The sequence below is a fragment of the Salmo trutta genome, chromosome 25 (genome assembly GCF_901001165.1).
Source record: "Salmo trutta chromosome 25, fSalTru1.1, whole genome shotgun sequence".
NCBI classification, from domain to species: Eukaryota; Metazoa; Chordata; class Actinopteri; order Salmoniformes; family Salmonidae; genus Salmo; species Salmo trutta.
Window position 1 is genome coordinate 27,269,190 of NC_042981.1, and position 19,320 is coordinate 27,288,509.

At 43.0% G+C, this 19,320-nt stretch overlaps 1 protein-coding gene across 3 annotated transcripts in view; it reads left to right on the forward strand.

Moving 5' to 3' along the window:
* ktn1 (kinectin 1) overlaps positions 1–19,320 on the forward strand; it is a 36,499-nt gene that overhangs the window by 1,729 nt on the left and 15,450 nt on the right. For all 3 annotated transcript variants that reach the window (XM_029713451.1, XM_029713450.1, XM_029713452.1), the window contains exons 2-8: positions 16,656–17,281; positions 17,537–17,695; positions 17,902–18,006; positions 18,183–18,418; positions 18,586–18,717; positions 18,887–18,993; positions 19,148–19,292. In XM_029713451.1, coding sequence (XP_029569311.1) covers positions 16,657–17,281; positions 17,537–17,695; positions 17,902–18,006; positions 18,183–18,418; positions 18,586–18,717; positions 18,887–18,993; positions 19,148–19,292 — 1,509 coding nt within the window. In that variant the 5' untranslated portion in view covers position 16,656. The remainder of the gene's footprint in view (positions 1–16,655; positions 17,282–17,536; positions 17,696–17,901; positions 18,007–18,182; positions 18,419–18,585; positions 18,718–18,886; positions 18,994–19,147; positions 19,293–19,320) is intronic.

Sequence of the window (19,320 nt, forward strand, 5' to 3'; positions counted from 1 at the left end):
CGAAGATGTTGCGCTGCATGAGGCAAATGGTGGTCACACCAGATACTAACTGGTTTACTGATCCATGCTCCTACCTTTTTTGCATATCTGTATTCCCAGTCAAATGAAATCCATAGATTGGGGCCTAATTAATTTATTTAAATGGACTTATTTCCTTATGCACAGTTGCTCAGTAAAATCTTTAATTGTTGCATTTGTTTTTGTTCAGTATAGATAATACATTCGCATTATGGTTAGTAAGATAATAGCAGAACAATATCTAACCACAAGTGCTGCTTGCAAACTTACGCGCAAGGACATGGAAGGCATTCTAGCAGAGACGGAACATTTCATCACCTTGAAACAGAACTGATTAGCCTAGGGGCTAGGCCTTATGCAATACTAGCTAGGGGAGTTTTGCTTAGAACAGAGCCTGTTCTCATATTAAGCATGGCCCAAAACACCCATTGTAGGCAGTTTTGTGGGTGAAGGAAATTACTACTTTATCTGTAGAATAGTTTCATTAGCAAGCTGGTTACATTCACAGCATTACACTGTTTTAATGGGTGGAGGGATGACTGTTTTGAATTTTTCCAGTCATCTGCACCTAAATGGTTGTTGGGCTTATGTGATCTCTAATTGTCTAATACAATGATTGTTGTGAGCCTCACATCAGTGTGCATTTCTCTCCCACCATCTGTAGCTGTTGTGAAGAATGAGTGATCCTTGACGTTTGTGTTTAACTAGCTAGGCTACTCCAGTATTTAAGATGATCTCTGCTTGTCATGTCTAACATTTTAACTGGATAAAGTCCCCCAAGTGCTCTTATTCATTACCCAGCGACTTGTGTTGACAGGGGCCATCTACAAAATCTGTATTGCATGACATTTGGTAAATGCTCTCCTTATGTTGCAGCCATATGAGGTATTTTTGCAGTAGGCGATATACGTCCAGACCCCTGGTCCATTTCCTTACATTAGGGTTGTAATTATTAGCCCAAAGAAGTTTTGCAACTAAAACAAGAGTTTCTATTGGACAAATTCAGTTAGGTTCTTCCCCCGTTTGCCACCGTTTAAGAAACGTTTTGCAACAGATTCGGCGTAATTAATACAACCCAGTAGTGATTGGTCAGTTAGGTGTGTGTGTGTGTGTGTGTGGGGTGTGAATGGCAGCCTTCTCTTGTGAGTCTTATTCCAGATATGGCTTGAAGGGGTGGTGGTTCTATTTGTTGGCACCCACAGGGCTGACTGCTGAGATACCTTATCAGCCTCTGGCTTCAGAGAGGCGCTGCAGTAAACCTCATGGCTTAACCTGGATACTGAGGAATGTAATGGCTTGTTCTTATCAATGTCTCCCTCTCAGTATCTCTGTCTGTTGGGTTTATTTGCAAGACTTAAATTCTGCATGTTTTGGCCTATGCTAATATTTCAGTAGGATATATTCTTGAAGACTAAAAATAAGTTTACTGCTGTTATTTCGGAAGACGGTATTACTGACACATATTACAGATACAGGTCAGGTGTAGTGTGCCCTTAAAGGCTGGTTTGTCATGTTCTGTTTTCTCTCCTTGAGGACTGATAGTTTATAAAGGGTTCCTGACACAGAGGCCACAATGTCTGTTCCTGCCAAAGCAGGAGCTCCAGCTAGCCAGTGGCTGGATTCCGGAGAGCCAATGGCCCGAGAGGGCTTTGTCTTCTGGGCTCATTTCCATGCTGGGACATGGCTCCTGTTGTACTGGGAAACTTTTTCACCCTCCAGTCTAAAACATAGCTAGGGCTGAAAGCAAGCAGGCAAGCATGATGCGATTTACCCCACCCATCCTGTCCACACTGCCTTAGTGTTCTTTTCTGCTTAAGAGGTGTTTACTTTCACAGCTCCAGTTGTCCCGCCTAGGGTGTTTCCTGGTGAAGTAAATGTTACGGTGGCTGCTCCGGTTTGGTCCTGAAAGGGTTTGTGGCCCAGCCCCTTGCTAATCAGTGTTGGCTTTTGCACGTATATATATTATGGTTTCTTTGTGTGTCTGTGTGACCTTGTATTCAAAATGTGAATTCTTCCATTGAGTACATTGTCCTATGCCCAATCATGCCCTTTTACTCCCAGCTCTTGTTATTGAGCAACTTTGGTTCATATTGTTAGCCTTGAAAGCCTCTAGTTGCTTTTACCGCTGGTATCATGTGCAATATGGATGAAGTACTTTCAAATGAGGTATCCAATAAGCTCATTTTACTCAACAGATAAGCAAATCTTATTCAACAAAGAGATGTGGCAAAAAACCTTGTGCCAATATTTCCTCTTCTTATCAACTAGAAACTGGCACATTAACCATTATGGGGTTTGAATAGGGGCAAATTCATGAAGTTTAGACTGAACATTTTCCAAAAACACGTTTACTTGGAACAATGCAGATGTGAAGTTTGGTACCAGAAGGATGATAAAATCTCAGACTGTTTGTGACCAAGTTTTCCAAAAGCTCTGTTAAATATCTACTCCAAATTAAGATTCAAAGATGTCTGCAGAAAGAATGGGGTGTCGGCTGTGACGTGACACCTTGGGGTAGAAAAACATCTATTTTGGTTATTGAACTACAGTAAGTGAAGTGGATCAACACCCTGTAACAGAATGAAGACATGGGTCCCTGATCTGTACTACACAGAAATGCGTAATTATGGATATGAATGTCGTTCTCTTTATGATGATGTGTCCTGATTAGGTACAATGGTAGAAATATGCAGTATCCTCCTTTGCATATTTGGGTATTATTTGACACCCAGGCAATTTTAACAAGAACACAATTTATTCAATCATATATGCCTGTTTGGACAGCTCAATAGAGTACAGTGCAGTAGAGTATAGTCAACACAGTGTACATTACTTTAGTGTGCTCTACTGCAATGGTTCCCAACCTTTTTCAGTTACTGTTACCACCAACTGAATTGCTCTCTGCCCAGAAAACACACTCGTGCGCATTTTACCAGTAAGCTTATGGTCTCTCGAGTCTTGTCAAGTACCCCTTGTGAAAAGGCCAAGTACCCCCAGGTGTCCTAGAACCACTGCTCTACTGGACACTACAGTACTGTGCTGTCCGAACTTGTGAAACATGAACTGTTATTGGTTCAGACAAAGTCTACGACTGTGGACATTGAAATAAAGGCCAGGGCGGACTTAACTACTTTTCAACATCCATGAATGTCCGGTGTTCAGTGGGTGAGGATGCTGGTTGAAATAAATAATTTTCACACTCTTCAGCTGAACATACCAGTATGCCAGTGGAAGGGAGGACAGTAGCAGGTGACCCAACTGTGGTTTGTGACTACTATGATTTCCCATTGATTTATTCAATTGCAGTCATTCTGCTAGATTTTTCAGTCATTTTTAGGATTGAGAATGGCAGAAAAAAATGCCTTTTTAAATTAGAAGTTTTCTTTTTAGAATATTTGACGTAAATGGTATAGAAGGGTCCTTTTATTTTTTTTGTGGTATCACTTGTTTTGGAGAAACTTGCCCTAAACAGCAAATCACAAAGAGGCCAAAGATAACCCTGAAGGAGCTGCAAAGCTCCACAGCAGAGATTGAAGTGTTTGTCCATAGGACCAGTTTAAGCCGTACACTCCACAGAGCTGGGCTTTACGGAAGAGTGGCCAGAAAAAGCCATTGCTTTAAGAAAAAAATAAGCAAACACGTTTGGTGTTCGCCAAAAGGCATGTGGGAGACTCCCCAACCATATGGATGAAGGTACTCTGGTTAGATGAGACTAAAATGTAGCCTTTTTGGCCATCAAGGGAAACACTATGTCTGGCGCAAACCCAACACCACCTCACCCTGAGAACACCATCCCCACAGTGAAGCGTGGTGGCAGCATCATGCCGTGGGGATGTTTTTCATCGGCAGGGACTGGGAAACGGGTCAGAATTGGAGGGTTGGTGCTAAATACAGGGAAATTATTGAGGGGAAACCTGTTTCAGTCTTCCAGAGATTTGAGACTGGGAAGGAGATTCACCTTCCAGCAGGCCAATGACCCTAAGCATACTGCTAAAGCAACACTCAAGTGGATTAAGGGGAAATGTTTAAATGTCTTGGAATGGCCTAGTCAATGCCCAGACCTCAATCCAATTGAGAATCTGTGGTATGACTTAAAGATTGCTCTACACGAGCGGAACCCATCCAACTTGAATGAGCTGGAGCAGTTTTGCCTTGAAGAATGGGCAAAAATCCCAGCGGCTAGATGTGCCAAGCTTATAGAGACATACCCCAAGAGACTTGCAGCTGTAATTGCTACAGAAGGTGGCTCTACAAAATATTGACTTTGGGAGGGTGAATAGTTAAGCACGCTCAAGTTTTCTGTTTTTTTTGTCTTTTTTTTTGTTTCACAAATATTTCAAAGTGTTAGGAATGTTGTGTAAATCAAATGATACAAACCCCACAAAACATCAATTTTAATTCCAGGTTGTAAGGCAACAGAATAGAAAAAAATGCCAAGGCGATAAATACTTTCGCAAGCCACAATGTGCATCCTTTCAAGCACACCCTTCTCATTAACCTGTGGTGAGTTATTCACAATTTGATGAACAAATTAGGTTTTATATGTATGATGGTTAAATAAAGAGCAGAAGTATTGATTATTTGTGCCTTTGTCTTTTAAGAGCTCTTTGTCACTTCCCATGAGCCGGGTTGTGATGACAACTCGCAGTCATTATGTTTTAATAAATGTGTGTGTGTGTGTGTGTGTGGCAGGCTTACAATGATGGCAAAAAAACATTTGAGTGCTGACCCTGGTGCTAGAGGGGGTACGCAGCTGGAGGTTGAATGTTTTGAAGGAGTACGGGACTATAAAAAGTTTGGGAACCACTGTCCTAGATTTATTTGTGTGCTTGTACATTTCTACTTAGGAGCACATGTTCTCCTTGTAAAAATGTCAGTGTAGGTCCCTGAACTAATAATAAGCCATATCACTCAGACTTTTGTGGCAGGTTAGGCACTTTTTGATTATTGATATTCAGTTGTAGAACTGTTTCTGATTTGACTATAGTATCTAAATTATTTATTTTAACATACATTGATTAAAAGACGCAGGTCACAAAAATGAAATGTATCAATATACCCCATTTCTAGAGGTCGACCGATTTTAATCGGAATGGGCGATTTTAATTAGGGCAGATTTTGAAGTTTTCATAACAATGGGTATTTTTGGCCTCCGAATTATTTTTAAAAAAAACTAAAAACATTTTTTTTTTTTTTACACCTTTATTTAACTAGGCAAGTCAGATTAAGAACACAATGACAGCCTAGGAACAGGGGTTAACTGCCTTGTTCAGGGGGGATTCGTTTTTGCAACCTTCCGGTTACTAGTCCAACGCTATAACCACCTGCCTTACATTGCACTCCACGAGGAGCCTGCATGGGAGGCTGACTACCTGTTACGCGAGGGCAGCAAGAAGCCAAGGTAAGTTGCTAGCTAGCATTAAACTTATTTTATAAAAAAACGATCAATCTTAACATAATCACTAGTTAACTACACATGGTTGATGATAAACTAGTAATATCTAACGTGTCCTGCGTTGCATATAATCGATGCGGTGCCTGTTAATTTCTCATTGAATCACAGCCTACATCGACAAACGGGTGATGATTTAACAAGCGCATTTGTGAAAAAAGCACTGTCGTTGCACCGATGTACCTATCCATAAACATCAATGCCTTTCTTTAAAATCAATACACAAGTATATATTTTTAAACCTGCATATTTAGTTAATATTGCCTGCTAACATGAATCTGTCACTTCTCTAGCGTTCATTGCAAGCAGTCAGGGTATATACAGCAGTTTGGGCCGCCTGGCTCATTGCGGACTGTGTGAAGTCCATTTATTCCTAACAAAGGTCAGAATTAATTTGCCAGAATTGTACATAATTATGACATAACATTGAAGGTTGTGCAATGTAACAGGAATATTTAGACTTAGGGATGCTACCCGTTAGATAAAATACAGAACGGTTCTGTATTTCCACTGAAATAATAAACGTTTAGTTTTCGAAATGATAGTTTCCGGATTCGACCATATTAATGACCAAAGGCTCGTATTTGTGTGTGTTATTATGTTATAATTAAGTCTATGATTTGATAGAGCAGTCTGACTGAGCGATGGTAGGCAGCAGCAGGCTCGTAAGCATTCATTCAAACAGCACCTTTGTGCGTTTTGCCAGCAGCTCTTTGCAATTCTTCAAGCATTGCGCTGTTTATGACTTCAAGCCTATCAACTCCCAAGATTAGGCTGGTGTAACCGATGTGAAATGGCTAGCTAGTTAGCGGGTGCGCGCTAATAGCGTTTCAAACATCACTCGCTCTGAGACTTGGAGTAGTTGTTCCCCTTGCTCTACATGGGTAACGCTGCTTCGAGGGTGGCTGTTGTCGATGTGTTCCTGGTTCGAGCCCAGGTAGGAGCGAGGAGGGGGACGGAAGCTATACTGTTACTGGCAATACTAAAGTGTCTATAAGAACATCCAATAGTCAAAGGTATATGAAATACATCGTATAGAGAGTCCTATAATAACTACAACCTAAAACTTCTTACCTGGGAATATTGAAGATGTTAAAAGGAACCACCAGCTTTCATATGTTCTCATGTTCTGAGCAAGGAACTTAAACCTTAGCTTTTTTACATGGCACACATTGCACTTTTACTTTCTTCTCCAACACTTTGTTTTTGCATTATTTAAACAATTGAACATGTTTCATTATTTATTTGCGGCTAAATTGATAGTATTTGTGTTATATTAAGTTAAAATAAGTGTTCATTCAGTATTGTTGTAATTGTCATTATTATAAATGAATTAAAAAATGGCCGATTTTAATCGGCACCGGCCTTTTTTGGTCCTCCAATAATCGGTATCGGTGTTGAAAAATCATAATCGGTCGACCTCTACCCATTACTACTTACAAGTAATACATTTCTTGTTTTAGAAAAACAGAAATGTCTGTTTTTAGTTGTGTAATTATGGCCCAAAATATATTTTAACTGCAAGAAACAAAATCTAAAGTTAATTTGGTGTTTGTACGTGTGGGAAGGTGCACAGAAGAAGCCAAGGAGATCAAACAGACAAACCTTGAAACTAGCAATACAGGCATTTGAAACATTGCGCTAAGAATTAATTTGAATGTATATCACCCCGCCCTAATGGGATCCCTGAACAAAATAAAGGAAATGTCAACAGTGTCTTAATAGGGCGTTGGGCCAACAGAACAGCTTCTATGCGCCTTGGCATAGATTTTTCCAGTGTCTGGAGCTTCCTGTGTGGAAGCGCCTCATGCTTTCAATATACTTTGTATCCCTCGTTTCCTTTATTTTGGGAGTTGCCTATAAAATTGAGAGTATCGCTCGAGTCGCAACAAAATGGATTATAATGTTGTGGATAAAGTTGGAATGACAATTTCATGTGTACAACATCAAAAGACCTGCATCACTATATTGCCGTCTCTACAAATTTCCAATGCTCCGATGGACTTCAAATGTTGGTACTCATTGGTCTTTTTACATGGAAATGCCCATATGCATTATTGCTCTGAGAGAAATGTCCTTTCTGGTTTTTCTACTTAGAGATGTTAAGTGTCTGACCCCGTGGTATCACGATACCACTTGGTATCTTGATTCTTGGCGTGGTATCACATTGTTAGTAAAATGTTGGTATTGTGACAAGCTCATTCTGAAAATGGGCACATTTTCTTGCAGTTGACACAGATTTTGTGTTTATCCGTGCTAAATTAGTCGCCTTTTTGGGCCCTCACCAGTTAAAATCTCTGATCAGGCCCAGAGCATCACTGCAGCAGAAGGTTATTCTTAAATGTATTATCATGGGTAATCTGATTTATCCAAATTAGGGCCTACCTAAGAGGCCCAGCATGTATCTGCTAGACAGAGCTGAGTCCTGTGCTATTGCTGACACCAATCTGAATTCAGAGCAGGCGGGTATTGCCAGGTCAGCCACTGTCAGCGGCACTGTTTGTAATTTTGACAATAATAGTACACTTCAATCTAGACCATGACCCAGGGCTGAAATGTTTTATTTCCGCTCGGTGGCTTACAAATAAAGTGATGCCTGACTGAGTGAAACAATCTCTGTTCAGATGATCACTGGACAGGCATTTCCTTGTAATGGTTCTTCTTTTTACCACTATCGTCTCTCCACTTGTGGTTTCTTGTAACCAATAGAGCCTACTATGTTTGCATCGATTGTTGGTCTCCTTCGTTCCCTTTCCTACCACAAACTCATATTACTAAATTCCAGGTGTCCAAGGCTGTGATGTCAGACAATATAGGCCTTTTTATTTAACCCTTGGTGATATCTCCATCCAATGTAGGAGCTAGGTGACATGCGTAGGCTTTACGCTGGCTGATGACGACATATTGCTGTGTCCTGGCCTGGCAGGGCAAGAGGAGCCTTTTCTCCTTTAACCTCATAACGGGCTGGTTCAAAACTGCAGTACTGATGTGACATTTACATGTTGGTATTATTTTTGGCCCTTGCAAAGCACTTCTGTATTAAGTTAAGAATGTCATCTTACCCTGCAAGTGCATTGAGGAAGGGGAGTGGATTAACCACGGAGAGGGTCAATCCAGCAGGATGTCAATTTCTGTGTCCCTCATCTAAAGGTTTAGCAGCTAGCTAACAGACTGCTTAAGTCATTGTGTATTGTTTTAAGTACAAACTGTTGTAGCTAGTCTACCCTGTGTCAGTGTTTTCCATTAGCGTCAGCTAAATAGCTGGTTACAGACTAATTTTCAGCGTGCTACTTTTTCCACTTCATATGAACTACTTTTCATTTCCAAGTTTTAATTTGTTATTCCGATGAGCCCACTGTCGAGCCCTCTCCCTCTATAACAGGCCTGGTCAGTTGTATTCCATGGAGGGCCACATTAGAATATATTTTTGCCATCCCAGGCCAGAAAGATGTTACAGGATTATACATTGTGTATGACTGTGTTGACAGATATCTACAGTAAATCACGTCCAGATATGTTACTTATTTTACTTTAACATGCACAGAAATAAACCAGATCCATGTTCTCCTTTTTGTAGGTATTTTTATTATTAAACATGCAATGAACTACACGGAGGGAAAAGTACACTGCATTCAGCACCACAGACCGAACAAGAAAGAGAGCTCAACATTACATTTAAACTACTCAGTCCATGTGAGGAGGGAAGTATCTGATGGGCATTGACTAGAGCAGTAAAGTCAGGTATAGTTTCTGACGTCACTATGCGCAGGATTGCTGAGAGGTGAGTCATTAGAGATGATCTATGCCTTGACTTGTTATATTTCATCACTGAAAATGTCTTAACATGCATAGTTTGACCCAAACAGTGCAAACATCTTCTGAGCATGACTCATCTTTGGAAAGTTTTGTTGATCGAGAGATACATAGAACCTCGTCAATGACATTGTTTTAAATAGTTCTCCAATCACTGCATCAGACTGAAGATCGATAAGCTCAAGTTGCAGGTCAGTGGGAGCGTTATCCACATTGAAGGTGAAAGGAAAGGAAACCAACAGCATGTCATTTTCCAACACTTTGAAATCCTCAAAACGACGAGAGAACTCACCGTTCAAAGCACGCAGCAGCGATGTATACTTCTCCCGCTGGTCATCTGATAGGGAACAGACTAGTAGTGTCAGAAGGTGGGTGAGATTGTTGGCTTCTACTTGGTGGGTAATTTTTGCCCAATTTCTAGCTAGCTACTGTGACTGTGTGTCAGCCTGTCAGTCAGTCTGTCCTCATGCAGTTGTTATTTATACGTGCCTTCAAAATAAATGTCCCACAAGCGGTGGGAGTGAAATCATTACACAAAGGCGAGTATTCATTGGGCTTGAATATCAAATGCGTTTTTCAAAACATTATCGCATTTTCTTTGATCTGAGCATGATTCCGCGGGCAGTATACCGCCCCCAGGCCAGCCTTGCCCAGTTCTTGCTGTGAGATGTTACCCAAGTCTTCCGCCAAGGCACCTGCAAGTTCCCAGACATTTCTGGGGGGGATGGCCCTAGCCCTCACCCTCCGATCCAACACGTCCCAGACGTGCTCAATGGGATTGAGATCCGGGCTCTTCGCTGGCCATGGCTGAACACTGACATTCCTGTCTTGAAGGAAATCACACACAGAACGAGCAGTATGGCTGGTGGCATTGTCATGCTGGAGGGTCCTGTCAGGATGAGCCTGCAGGAAGGGTACCACATGAGGGTGGAGGATGTCTTCCCTGTAACGCACAGAGTTGAGATTGCCTGCAATGACAACAAGCTCAGTCCGATGATGCTGTGACACACCGCCCCAGGCCATGACGAACCCTCCACCTCCAAATCGATCCCGCTCCAGAGTACAGGCCTCGGTGTAACGTTCATTCCTTCGACGATAAACGCGAATCCGACCATCACCCCTGGTGAGACAAAACCGCGACTCGTCAGTGACAAGCATTTTTTGCCAGACCTGTCTGGTCCAGCAACGGTGGGTTTGGGACTATAGGCGACGTTGTTGCCGGTGATGTCTGGTGAGAACCTGCCTTACAACAGGCCTACAAGCCCTCAGTCCAGCCTCTCTCAGCCTATTACGGACAGTCTGAGCACTGATGGAGAGATTGTGCGTTCCTGGTGTAACTTGGGCAGGTGTTGTTGCCATCCTGTACCTGTCCTGCAGGTGTGATGTACCGATCCTGTGCAGGTGTTACACGTGGTCTGCCACTGCGAGTTTGATCAGCTGTCCGTCCTGTCTCCCTGTAGCGCTGTCTTAGGCGTCTCACAGTACGGACATTGCAATTTATTGCCCTGGCCACATCTGCAGTCCTCATGCCTCCTTGCAGCATGCCTAAGGCACTTTCACGCAGATGAGCAGGGACCCTGGGCATCTTTCTTTTGGTGTTTTTCAGAGTCAGTAGAAAGGCCTCTTTAGTGTCCTAAGTTTTCATAACTGTTACCTTACCGTAAATTCCGGGCTATAAGCCGCAACTTTTTTCCCATGCTTTGAACCTCGCGGCTTAAACAATGACGCGGCTAATATATGGATTTTTCCCGCTTTCAAAATTTTTTCCCCCAAAAAAACACATTCTGTGACGTGCTCAGTTTTTTTGGCGGCATGAAGCTTTCATTAGACCAATGAAATTGCCGAACGGGTTAAGGTCAAACAACTTTTTTGTTTACTGTTTAGATTAAATCGAGCGCTCTCAAACTTCCCATCATTCTGATTACGGTAGTCATTTTGTCACCCTCATCATGGCAAAGACACGGAGAAATGCATATGATGCAGCTTTCAAGTTGAAGGCGATCGATCTGGCTGTTGGAAAAGGAAATGGAGCTGCTGCACGGGAGCTTGGTCTTAATGAGTCGATAAGACGTTGGAAACAGCAGCGTGAGGAATTGACTCAGTGCAAAAAGACAAAGCTTACTGCAAATTTTTATTTTATTTTTTTACAAGCCGTGTTTCGTTAAAGCCTGTGTAAAGTTAATTTGTTTCAATGTACCGGTAGGCACCTGCGGCTTATAGACATGTGCGGCTTTATTTATGTTCAAAATAATATATATTTTTTTAAATTCAGTGGGTGCGGCTTATATTCAGGTGCGCTTAATAGTCCGGAAATTACCTGTAAGCTTACAGACAGTAGGCAATTAACGACAGTTCCACAGGTGCATTTTCATTCATTGTTTATGGTTCATTGAACAAGCATGGGAAACAGTGTTTAAACCCTTTTACAATGAAGATCTGTGAATTTATTTGGATTTTTATGAATTATCTTTGAAAGACGGGGTCCTGAAAAAGGGACGTTTCTTTTTTTACTGAGTTTACATTTATAAGTGATTTCAATGGGGTTTTCTCCATTTATACTGTTCAATCTAACTCTAAGCAATTATTTTCTGCATTTCCTGCACTTTTTTTATTATAATTTCCACACTGTACCACGTCGAATACTTAGAGGGATAATATGGGATTTTGGCAATGGGGCCCTTAATCTACTTCCCTAGAGTAAGATGAACTCGTGAATACCATTTTTATGGCTCTGTGTCTAGTGTGAAGGAAGTTGGAGGTAGTTTTGAGAGCCAATGTTAATACTGCCTCCTACCCAAGAGGTTTTCACGTCCGGATGAAAAGCGTGCCCAAAGTAAACTGCCTGTTACTCAGGCCCAGAAGCTAGGATATGCATATAATTGGTAGATTTGGATAGAAAACACAACAGTTTCTAAAACTGTTAAAATGATGTCTGTGAGTATAACAACTGATTGGCAGGCGATACCCCGAGGACAAACCATCCCCCCCCAAAAAAAATTCAGCCTACCACTGTTTTTAAATGGCTGTCACTTTTATTATAAGGCAAAATTCTCCCAGATTGTACTTCCTAGGGCTTCGACTAGATTTCAACAGTCTTTAGACAGTTTCATGCTGGTTTTTGGAAAAATGAGCCAGAAATTGTAGTTTTTCTAGGTGGCTCCCATTTTGTCTGTAGTGTTTCCAAGCGTGTGGAAGAGAGCGCGTTCTTTGGCATTTTTCTCCGGTAAAGACAATAACGATTCTCCGTCTTAAATTTGATCGTTTATTTACGTATTAGGGTACCTAAGGTTTGATTATAAACGTTGTTTGACTTATTTGGAAAAGTTTATTAGTAACCTTTGGGATTCATTTTGTATGCATTTTGATGGAGGGAAACTGGGTGGATTATTGACTGAAGCGCACCAACTAAACTGAGTTTTTATGGATATAAAGAAGGACATTATCGAACAAAGGACCATTTGTGATGCATCTGGGACCTTTTGGACCTGCCTGGTTGAAATGTTTTTCATGCTTTTGTATGCAGGGTGCTGGCCTCAGATAATCGCATGGTGTGCTTTCACCGTAAAGCCTTTTTGAAATCTGATACAGCGGCTGGATTAACAAGAAATTAAGCTTTATTTTGATGTATTACACTTGTGATTTTATGAAAGTTAAATATTTATAATTCTGTAGTTTGAATTTCGCGCTCTGCAATTTCACCGGATGTTGGCCACGTGGGACGCTACCATCCCACCTGCCCATAAGAAGTTAAAGACAACTTGCTTTGACTCTAGTGTTCCATTTGTACATGTGCATTTGCGTGGCAAAACAAACAAGAAGCCAAGCATTTATTTAATTTTTACCTAAATTCCCTTCCTCCTCCGTGTCTCATTCACTCAATTGCGTTCCGACTGCTCCCACATAAATAAATGCCTATAAAAACATATCTAACTTTTTTTTAATCCCTTTATTTTACCAGGTAAGTTGACTAGGAACATATTCTCATTTACAGCAATGTCCTGGGGAATAGTTACAGAAGGGATGAATGAGCCAATTGTAAACTGGGGATGATTAGGTGATGGTATGAGTGCCAGATTGGGAATTTAGCCAGGACACTGGGGTGTTCCTACTCTTACAATAAGTGCCATGGGGTCTTTAGTGACCACAAAGAGTCAGGACACCCATTTAACATCTCACCCTACACAAGGCAATGTCCTGGGGCATTGGGATATATATCTTTAGACCAGAGGAAAGGGTACCTCCTACTGGCCCTCCGTCGCCACTTCCAGCAGCATCTGGTCTCCCATCCAGGGACTGACCAGGACCAACCCTGCTTAGCTTCAGAAGCAAGCCAGCAGTGGGATGCAGGGTGGTATGCTGCTGGCATGACTAATGGGATACACAAGCTACATTCCTTGCAAAATGATATGTTCTATCACAAATTGGTTGATTTTGAAGTAGGAAAATGTGTTCCAACAATGAGCTGCAGTTTTGGAATAAGTGTGTCCTGTCTATTTTCCTCTTGGGCTACTTTGCAAACTACTTGTATCTTTTTCAAATTGATTAGCCTATGCTATAACCCCCCTAAACATACAGGTTCCACACTGAAAATACGTGACAACATTAGTTTGATAAAGACTGCGCATATTTAAGTGTAGGCCTACTTACCAAACGGATGTCGTGGCCGTAATTCATCCCCATGCAGTGTTCAATGTGTAATTGTTAGAAACCTCTAAAAACCAGGTAAACTAAATCTAAAGCCTGTATATCGAAAAGACAGATTTTTGTTGGTACATTTTTTTTAAAATTTCAACTTGCCAAATTGAGCCCGGTTTGAATGATCACTTTTTAAGAACAACTGTTCCAGACACACAACTTCCTTTTGAAAAATATTCAGTTCCATTTTATTATTTTTATATTACACGTTTTTTACTATAAAATATATGTCTTGACTGTGATAAGGGCTCTGGAAATAGCAGCGGCTTTTCTTCTAAATTAACAAAGCAACGCTATGCTGTTGAGGTTACTGCATTTTTGAAGATTGTGTTCCTTAATATAATATAACCATTTGACATTAGGTTTCAATAAATTCATCTTAAATGGCACTTGCTTTTTTTTTTACTCTCTCTCTCTGTGTGTGTGTGTGTGTGTGTGTGTGTGTTTCCACATTTTGTAATGTTTTAGCCTTAATCTAAAATGGCTTAAATAAAAAATCCTCACAATACCTCATAATGACAAAGCAAAAACTGGTTTTTAGAAGTTTGCAAATGTATTAAAAATACAAAACAGATACCTTATTTGCATAAGTATTCAGACCCTTTGCTATGAGACTCGAAATTGAGCTCAGGTGCATCCTGTTTCCATTGATCATCCTTGAGATGTTTCTACAACTTGATTGGAGTCCACCTGTGGTAAATTCAATTGATTAGACATGATTTGGAAACGCACCCACTTGTCGATATAATGTCCCACAGTTGACAATGCATGTCAGAGCAAATATTAAGCCATGAGGTCGAAGAAATTGTCCATAGAGCTCCGAGACAGGATTGTGTCGAGGCACAGATCTGGGGAAGGGTACCGAAACATTTCTGCAGCATTGATGGTCCCCCAAGAACACAGTGGTCTCCATCATTCTTAAATGGAAGAAGTTTGGAACTTCCAAGACACTTCCTAGAGCTGGCCGTCTGGTCAAACTGAGCAATCTGGGGAGAAGGGCCTTGGTCACTCTGACAGAGCTCCTCTGTGGAGATGGGAGAATCTTCCAGAAGGACAACCATCTCTGCAGCTCTCCAACAATCAAGCCTTTATGGTAGGGTGGCCAGATGGAAGACACTCCTCAGTAAAGGGCACATGGCAGCCCGCTTGGAGTTTGCCAAAAGGCACCTAAAAGACTCAGACCATGAGAAACAAGATTCTCTGGTCTGGTGAAACCAAGATTTAACTCTTTGGCCTGAATGCCAAGTGTCATGTCTGTCGGAAACCTGGCACCATCCCTGTGGTGGCAGCATCATACTGTGGGGATGTTTTTCAGCGGCAGGGACTTGGAGACTAGTCAGGATCAAGGCAAAGATGAACGGAGCAAAGTACAGAGATCCTTGATGAAATGCCTGGAGCACTCAGGACCTCAGACTGGGGTGAAGGTTCACCTTCCAACAGGACAACGACCCTAAGCACACAGCCAAGACAACGCAGGAGTGCCTATCGGGACAAGTCTCTGAATGTCCTTGAGTGGCCATGGGAGAAACTCCCAAAATACAGCTGTGCCAAGCTTGTAGCATCATACCCAAGAAGACTTGAGGCTGTAATCGCTGCCAAAGGTGCTTCAACAAAGTACTGAGTAAAAGGGTATGAATACATCTAAATGTAGTATTTAAGTTTTTAAATAACCCTGGCAGACCCCCCAGGGCGCTTGGCTGGCTACTTTTCTATTTGGCTGGCTACTCTATGCACTTGTGGAAAACGTGGTGTGTGTGTGTGTGTGTGTGTAAAGAAGGTAGGCTGTGGGCCGGGACAGTGTAGTCTAATAGGATCATATCACAGAGACGAGTGAGGGAGGACACACACTATCATCACTATCACCCCACACTCGCTGTCACTCACACACATACATTCTCACTGCACAGAGCTGGTTCTCTCATTCAGCAGACAACCTCTAGAAAAAGTAATTGAGTTATATTTATTACAAATCGATTAATGCGGTGTGGGAAAAGGCATTAGCTTTTCTGCTGTAGTATATCAAACCCATAAAGTATTGAGGAAGTGTCACCATCAGGGAGGCACTGGGAGTGAGGTGGAATGCCTTCTGGCATTCATATCAGGCTGGGTGGAAGTACCCAAAGCTGTTTTAATAATAATTTGGGGGCGGGATTATATATGTCCTGTTATACACGTGTGTGCGCAAATGTGTGTTTTTGCCTATCCCAACTCCCACTGAGACACCCACAGGGAGTGGGGTCACATTGTACAGCGCCACTGGAACTAGGTTAAGTGCCTTGCTCAAGGGCAGAGTAACAGATTTTTCACCTCGTCGGGTCCAGTATTCAAACCAGCGACCTTTCGGTTACTGGCCCCAGTGCTCTAACCTAGAGGCTACCATCCGCCCCATTTCACGTTAGCCCATTTCCCTTTCACTGGGCTGCTCTGGCATTGGATGGGGCTGTGCCAGTGTCTGGCTGGCCTTGAAGTTTGGACTTAAACCAACTTTTAAAAAAAATCTAAAATGTGTCAACAAAGAGATATAGGACATTTGGGCATGAACTGATCAGCTATTTTGCTATTCAATATTTGCAGCTATGCAGCATTCGTATTTATTTTATTTCTTGGCTATGTTGAAAGTTGGTTATGTGTTTATGACGTGCATGATACCAAAGACTCATTCTTGCTCTCTCTTCAGAATGGCGCTGGACATCTATGACTCTCAGTACCTGGTGATCCTGGCCCCATCCCTGGTCATCGCCCTCATCTTCCTCTTCTTCTGGCTCTTCATGAAGGAGACCTCCTATGACGAGGTGCTGGCCAGGCAGAAACGAGACCTCAAGCTGCCACCCTCCAAACCAGAAACCCGCAAGAAGAACGATAAGAGAAAGAGCAAGAAGAAAGAGAGCAGTAGTAGAGGGGAAGGAGGAGAGTCTGAGGAAGACCTGCGAGACTTTGACGTGGCTGACGCTGTGAGCAGCTCAACTGCGGAGGAGGAGGAGGAGGAGGAGGCTGTCCTTGTGGCTCCACCCACCCCTGTTTCTGCCCCTGTGGCAGCGCCAGCCGAGGCCCCTACAGGGGTGAGGGAGAGGAAGAAGGAGAAGAAAGCCGCAAAGGCAGCTGCCGCTGCAGCCGCTCCCCCTGCCGAGATACCTTCGGTGAATGGCTCCAAGCAAGCTGGCCACAAAGCAGAGCCCCCTGCCGCAGTGGCTAAACCCAGTCCCCCCATAGCCCAGCCTGACCCTCAGCCCCCAGCCCAGGCTCAGACCCCCCCCCAGTCCTCTGGCAAGAAGAAGAAGGAGAAGAAGCAGAAGACAGAGGCTGGTGAGTAGAAGGCCAGGGTGGCTTTCATAGGATAAGAGGATGTGGTTCACTATGCGCTTGCCTGTGTCTTCAACGGGGGCCACTCGTTAGTGTCTGAGTGCACATCTATCCTCCCGAATCAAATCAGATTATTTAAAGCCCAGTATGAGTAGTGAGCAGGACCTTCTACACAAATGGATCACAAGGCCATCATAATGGCATCCTCTTTTCCTCCATCTCTAAAGCCTAATTGTCCTTGTGTTGGTTCCTGTCTAGTGGAAGAAGAGATTAAGGTGGATAAAGCTCCAGCTCCAGTCAAAAAGGAGGTTCCCGTGCCGGTGGAAACCAAAGCCCAGGATGGAGCGGCCCCCCCAGCCACCACCTCAACCAGTGGCAAGAAGAAGAACTCTGCCAAGAAGCAGAAGACTGAGCATGGTAAGGATGATGTAGACCTACTGATACTGCAGGTTAATCAAAGTCAGAGCAGGTTCAGACATTGTTCAAAGCTGCTAGCAGAAAGCAAAACAAATCTTACTCTGCCTTTTTTTTAAATGTATTTATTTATCAAATCCTTGGGCCCACTCTCAATTTGTGTGCCTTGTCTGGCCCCAAACATGACAATGTGTTTCGGTCTCCCTCAGCCCAAGTAGATGATATCCAGCCTGACTCTGCAGGTCCTGCTAACCACCATGGTGATGCGCCCTCTAAGGGAAGTGTCAAGAAACAGAAGAATGAGATGGATAAAGGTGAGTAACCTACACTCCAATATATAGCTACTATATCATGTTTTAAACCTGACATATGAACAATTATATCTGATAAATCTATTTAAACTGCATCATTCTATTCCACTCCGCTGCCATGCAACACTTGTATAACACATCATAGTTCATCCTCTGCCTGTATGTGTGTGTATTTGTAGAGAACTCTGAGGTGAAGCTGAAAGAGCTGCTGGTGGGCCTGGGAAGTCTGGCCCTGTCACAGGCAGAGGCTGTCAGTGTGGTCACTGTGCTAAAAGAGAAGAACCCGTCTGCCCTGGACGCTTGGCAGAAGTCTGCAGCTAAGGCTGACCCCTCATCCCTGGAGAGAGAGAGGCTCCTCACCACTCTGCAGGAGGAGGCCTCCATCGCCAAGGACAAGGTCCAGCAGCTCAGCAAGGTGCAGCTATACATAATCATAAGATGACCTTAACCCGACCATACCGGTACCATAATATATATTCATTGACTACATCACTGGTTTATTACCTGTGGACTCTGGCCGTGGCTTGGTGCCATTTCATTCCAATGCTGATTCGCTTCCATTTCTGCCCTGTCCGCTGTTAGGAGCTGCAGCAGGAGAAGCAGAAGACTGTGAGGGCGGAGGCTGTTCTGAGGGACCAGCGTGGGGCACTGGAGAAGGAGCTGAATGTCATGCAGGCTAAATCCCAGGGAGAGCTCCAAGGCATACAGATGAAGGTGACCACCATCCACCACTCTGATACCTTTACTTAAACAGGCCAAACCTCAACTACCCTCACTTTTTACTGTCATGCTTTATACTCCAACATCAGTCCTGAGGCAGTATAGACGAGTGTTTCTGTCTGATGCTGTCTGTTTGGTGGTACTGACTCCCAATGTTGTGTAGTTTCAGAAGCTGAGGGAGCAGCTGGAGGGTCAGATCGCCAGGCTGCAGCAGGAGAACGGCATCCTGAGAGATGCAGTCAGCTCTGCCACCAACCAGATGGAGAGCAAGTGAGTGCCACCTCCCAGCCATCTGTTTTCTAGATTATAAAGATGTTAAGTTCTTTGATTGGTATTGTATTGCACTGTAAGAATACTAGTTGCCTTTGAGGCACGGCATGGATGAGTGTGTTGGTTGTAATAGTGGTTGTGGTGTGCATGGCAGGCAGTCGTCAGAGCTGAACCAGCTGCGCTCTGAGTACTCTGGTCTGATGAAAGAGCTGACGGAGAACAACAACAAGCTGCAGCAGGAGGAGCACCAGAGGAAGTCGCTGGAGGTCAACTACAAGCAGAATGTGTCTCAGCTGGAGGTATGCGGTTTGTCAGGGGAGGGGCTAT